The sequence below is a fragment of the Phallusia mammillata genome, chromosome 4, assembly GCF_965637545.1.
Source record: "Phallusia mammillata chromosome 4, kaPhaMamm4.hap1.1, whole genome shotgun sequence".
In the NCBI taxonomy this organism is placed as follows: Eukaryota; Metazoa; Chordata; class Ascidiacea; order Phlebobranchia; family Ascidiidae; genus Phallusia; species Phallusia mammillata.
In genome coordinates, this window is record NC_137255.1 from 29975251 (window position 1) to 29981250 (window position 6000).

General features: G+C 39.1%; 1 protein-coding gene across 1 annotated transcript; it reads left to right on the forward strand.

Annotated features, from left to right (window-relative positions):
* The first annotated feature begins 807 nt into the window (after positions 1 to 807).
* On the forward strand, positions 808 to 4226 carry LOC145223767 (uncharacterized). Its single transcript, XM_080090156.1, has 2 exons — positions 808 to 1051; positions 3846 to 4226. Exons 1-2 carry the CDS (start codon positions 965 to 967, stop codon positions 4224 to 4226), a joined length of 468 nt encoding a protein of 155 aa, XP_079946282.1. The 5' UTR covers positions 808 to 964.
* The last annotated feature ends 1774 nt before the right edge of the window (positions 4227 to 6000 follow it).

The following is a 6000-nucleotide window of genomic DNA, read 5'->3' on the forward strand; positions in this document are numbered from 1 at the left end:
TTTGAAAGATTGCGTGGTACCTTAATAAGCAGAAAAGACACTATTAACGCTTTAAATTTGTGCTCGTAAAAGATTTGGTTTACCGAGTCTTGGCAAAAAATGACCGATTCGGCCGAATAAGTTCGACAAACCGAATATTTGGTACATCCTTCGCATACTACAAGCACGATTAATAGTATGGAACGTTTAAATGGAAAATAATCGTAACATGATTGTTCCAAAACTTGATTAAATATTTTAAGATATGTGGTTATGTTTCACAAAAACGTTTATGTATCACCTTGCAACTCTATGTCTCAGCTCTAATGAATCCGATTTATATTTGCCGGCTAATAAAATTATTTCTACCCGGCCTAGCATGCCTAATGACCACATACGAAGGCTCGAGGTCAGGGCCACCATTCTGGTTTGGCCGGCAATCAAGGTCCGCTGGCCCTCGCGCAGATTTCAAATAAAATTGACCAAGTCCGCAACCCTCAAGTTAAACTCAAACACTTTGGAATTATTTGAGCATAGCCTAAACTGACGCAGGTTAGTCTTTTCATTAGCTCCCACCTATCCAAACTTTAACATTAAATTGACTTGTTTTACTAAAATCGCGGTATATACTGGTGTGCGTGGGGAATTTCAACCGATGTGGTCGGTCCAGGTGTAATGATTGGTCGGGGTGGACTTTGGCGCATAACGCGCGAGAGCGGTGTGCAATCTATGACGACACGAAGCTATTTTTCTAGCCTGAAGTCTCTGCAAGGCGTTTGTCCGGTTAGCACAGAAAAAAAATGTCGTAGCATTTATAACAAGGCGTAATCCTAAGTTGTGTTTGTTTAGTTCTAGTTACTTAAATTTGTCACTATGATGAGTGTGATAATATTTGTTGCATTAAAATTAGCTGAAGATACTCGACCTCTCCTACAACAAGATCGGCAACACGGAAGCAGCTTTACTGGCTCCTTGCCTTCACAACATGGAACAACTTAGACTTAGGACATGTGAGATCGGAAGTGAAGGTGTCGAGAAACTCTGCGATGGAGTGAAAAAGCTGACACAACCGGTAAATATTGTTGAATTCTATCTTGCGAAAAATATTTTTTTTTGGTTCATAGGATAGATTTCATATTTGTTTTGGAAACGAAAAACTAATAACTAGTGATGTACCGATTCGTCTAAATTTCGGCTCGCCGAAACCCAATATTCGGCGTTTTGCCGAATAAATTCGGCCGAATCAACCGAATCATTCATGACGTCTATAGATGCGATCATAGGTATAGGCGCCAAGTAGGCGGTGGTGGGGTGCCGGGGTGGCACCGCCACCTTTGCTTTGCAAAGCACGGTGGCGGTCACCGTGGAAATTTTGGTTAGTTCGTTGCGGTATTGTACGAAATATCGTAAAATCTGAAGAATATTAGCAACAATTTTGCTTTTTAACAAGCGTAATGGCGATTCAACAACAAAACGTGGCTTAAAACTGCAACCTGTAGTGGTTAGTTCCTTGTTTATGACGTCAAACACACAATTGTCTGTCAGTGAATGTTCGGCCATTGCTTTGTACCATGCAAATGTTTAGTAATAAATTGTTATCTAAGGAGATATAAAGCAGCAACAACTTGACGAAACATTTTTTAAACGTTACTAAACCAATGATAAACGCTACAGCAACATGTTGCAATTGCCAGCTGAATATTATATCAAACATTTCGTATTTTTCTGATTTTGACGAACGTTGCATTCTATTGAAAGTTTGTTGGGCGTTTGAGTTCTTGTGGTTGCCCGCATTGGTGACGTCACACAAAGTGAATTCATATTTTACGTCCGCCACATTGCATTTTTTGCAAAACTCGGCGCCTATGGATGCGATCTATCGCCATCGCAATGAAAGCACAGACGAGAGGAAAAACGTTTGCTCTCATTTCTCAATTCGTTTAGTTCCAGTCGCAAATGTTTATTTTCCTCAGCCAAGCGTATCAATTCTTCAGCGACCAGGTTTAACTTCAGGTTTAAGCCGGGCAACATTAACACTGCGTCTTTTCACTGTTAACAACAAACTTGTTTGCGTTAATTGTTCAACCTGACGCCTCTCTGAAGCTTGGTTCTTCCTTCGAGCAATTTTCGCGCGGTAAAGTCTCTGCAAGGCGTTTGTCCGGTTAGCACAGCAGGCAGAGAAGTGTACAGGATGGTGTTTCTTAGTTTGCTGTCTTGGTATCCAAGCGTTACAAGAGCTAATACGAAATCGGTTGGTTTCATCTACTGTTTGAGTGCGTCTCGCCAGTCGGAGCCTTACCCTTCTCTTCGTATAATTACATGCAACTACGGTTTGGCTCGTTTCTTGAACTCCTCATAAACCACAGTTTTCATTTTCAGTTTTCTAGAATGTCAAACTAGTGTAATATTGTGGACGATACGAATTGAGATTTATTCTTTTGACAACAGTTTTTGTCGCCAATTTGACAACAGTTTGTCGTGCTCGACAATCTTTATAACGGCCTTTTTAGGTTCTGTAGCAATAACGGGCTGTCAGTACTCAAATCAAACTGTATTATACTGATAAAGATAGAAAGCAAGCAGCACATATATAACAGTCCCGACACAACCACCTCTCGGCTCTAACTGCAACTGCCGGCTTCTAAGCCCCTTGGCATGTCTCTTCGGCAATTCGCTACAGCAATGGTTCTCAAACTGTTTTTTGCTGCGACGCTTCTCGAAAAGTTTTCTGGATTTGCGACGCACCAGCAAATAAAAGTTAATGAGGAAACTTTTTATTAAAATTGTGTTTATTGATACAACAACAAAAATCCACGAAACGGAACTATTCTGCGATCCCCCTTGGAAAATTGAAACGACGCACCAGAGCGTTGCGACGCACAGTTTGAAAACTACTGCGCTACAGCGACACAGCTTAGAAATGCATTAATGATGTCATAGGACGATGAATAAAAACGAAATTTTTTTATCCTGACTCCATGATCGCTATGAAATAAGAATCCTACGCATATGAATCCAGAGCAGAGCAAAAAAGGTTGCCGAACCCTGGTATAATGAATATACCCAGCTTTCTTAGAAGATTAACTGGATTATGCGAAAATCTGAATGCAACACACGTTGTTAACAGAAGTGCTACTTTCCACTTCCATAGCTGAAATTACGTTACGACGCTCGTATACGTCGACAGAGATGCTTCCTTTCTTTTTTTTAGCATAGAACATATGAAAATTTTCTTTCAGAACCAGATCAACTCTTAAATCACGGAGCAAAATGCCGATAAAAATTAAATTTTCAATAGATCTTGAGATGGTGCAAATGTTGTGTTCGTAGATTAGCAATCTACTTTAGAAAATTTTTTGAAGGCGACACTGTCCCTTATACACACATTTTGTTTCTAACAAACAACTTTGTCACAGCTTTTTTGTATTCAGCATGACGAACAACAACGTATAGTGAAACAAACGTGCGGCGCATACTTTTTACTCGTGTGTTGCCATAACACCACATCACCCGACACAAGGATGTTAAATTTAATCGAAGACGCAAGGCCAGGGCGCTTAAACACGGAATTTAAACAACGCAATTAACCTAAATAAATTTCTTCCATTAAGCTAGAAAAGCCAGGATTGGTTTGTAAATTCTCTTTAACAAAAATAGTGTGAACATTCTAAAGCTTAATTTCCATGTTTTCATGTCTTACTTTATCTTTAATTGATGAAATGCCAAATTTAAAGTTTAACAGAAATTATGTGTTAAAAAGTCGTAGCATTTATAACAAGGCGTAAACCTAATTTGTGTTGTTTATTTCTAGTTACTTAAATTTGTCACTACGATGAGTGTGATAATATTTGTTGCATTAAAATAAGCTGAAGATACTCGACCTCTCCGACAACAAGATCGGCAACACGGGAGCAGCTTCACTGGCACCTTGCCTTCACAAAATGGAACAACTTAAACTGGATGGATGTGGGATCGAAAGTGAAGGTGTCGAGAAACTCTGCGATGGAGTGATAAAGCTGACAAAGCCGGTAAATATTGTTGAATTCTATCTTGCGAAAAATATTTGTTTTACATTAAAGCAAAGATTTACTATCTGTTTTGGAAACGATAAACTAATAACTAGTGATGTACCGATTCGTTTAAATTTCGGATCGCCGAAACCCAATATTCGGCGTTTGCCAAATAAGTTCGGCCGAATCAACCGAATCATTCATGACGTCACGCAAAGTGGTACGCTAAGCGTTTAAATGAAAAATTGTTGATCTACCAGGCAATTAGTACAGAATGGTTGTGTTTCGTCGTCATTTTAGTCATATGGGGTTGAAAAAGGCATGATTGGCAACCTGCCGAAGAATTACTAATTTTTTACTACAGTGGGAAAAACAATAATGTGTTGAAAAAGATAAAAATTGAAGCAATTTTGGTTATGTTTGGGCTTTTGAAAGATTGCGTGGTACCTTTAATAAACAGAAAAGACAAGTTTAACGCTTTAAATTTGTGCTCGTAAAAGATTTGGTTTACCGAACCTTTGCAAAAATGACCGATTCGGCCGAATAAATTCGGCAAACCGAATATTCGGTACATCCCTACTAATGACCATAAGACCCAAAAAAATATTTCGCATACTATAAGCACGATTAATAGTATAGAACGTTTTAATGGAAAATAATCAGAACATGATTGTTCCAAAACTTGATTGAATATTAACCACATACGAAAGCTCGAGGTCAGGGCCGCCATTTTGGTTTTGCCGGCAATCAAGGTCCACTGGCCCTCGCGCTGATTTCAAATAAAATTGACCAAGTCCGCGACCCTCAAGTTAAACTCAAACACTTTGGAATTATTTTAGCATAGCCTAAACTGACGCAGGTTAGCCTTTTCTTTAGCTCCCACCTATCCAAACTTTAACATTAAATTGACTTGTATTACTAAAATCGCGGTATATACTGGTGTGTGTTGGGAATTTCAACCGATGTGGTCGGTCCAGGGGTAATGATTGGTCAGGGTGGACTTTGGCGCATAACGCGCGGGAGCGGTGTACAATCTATGACGACACGAAGCTATTTTTTAGCCTGAAGCACGTGCTTTGCTTGAGGAAAAAACTATACAATATGGTGGCTATTGGGCATGATGCTAGATTGTTAACGCAGTACAAAACAATTCAATCCCTTTCTTACATTACTAAAAATATAAGCAGTACTTTTGTCCTGAATTCATGATCACTATGATATATGCTGCGCATAATATCCAGTTATAGGTGTAATTAATATGCCAAGCTTTATTATGCTATTAACTGGATTGTGCGCTTAGCTGAATGCAATACACGTTGTTAACAGAAGTTCTAATTTCCACCTTCATAGCTGAAATGACGTTACTACGACGTTTGTTTACACCAACAGAGATGCTTCCTTATTCTTTTGTAACATAGAGCATTACTATCAGCAGGCAAGCATGATGTTGCTGCATAGGAATAGTTGCCAGTCTGCTGATAATAAACTGACGTTTTGTATGAGTGGGCGTAATGATAGGTTTTATTAGTAAGTAGTTGATAGCATTTTAGAAGATTGTGTGGTTATTTGGCACAAATGACTCGTTTTACGCTTTAAAATTGTGATTGTAAAATATTCGGTTTGGGCTAAAACGCAACATATTATTCAGCTAAAACCGGATATTTGTAAAATTATTCGTTTCAGCTGAATTAGTTGGGCAAACCGAATGTTCGCTACAAAGGCTGGATGCAACGCTACAAAGGTTGGATTGTTACAAAGGCTGGATGTAACAGTTTCGTAGTGATATGTAATAATGCAATAATAATTAGGAGGTTGAAAAAGCTGAAAATCATTAAAACTATAGATGCGATCATAGGCGCCAAGTAGGCGGTGGTAGGGTGGCGCCGCCACCTGGGGTTTGTAAAGCACGGTGGTGGCCACCGTGGAAATTTTGGTTAGTTTGTGGCGGTATCGTACGAAATATCGTAAAATCTGAAGAATATTAGCAACAATTTTGCCTTTTAACAAGCGT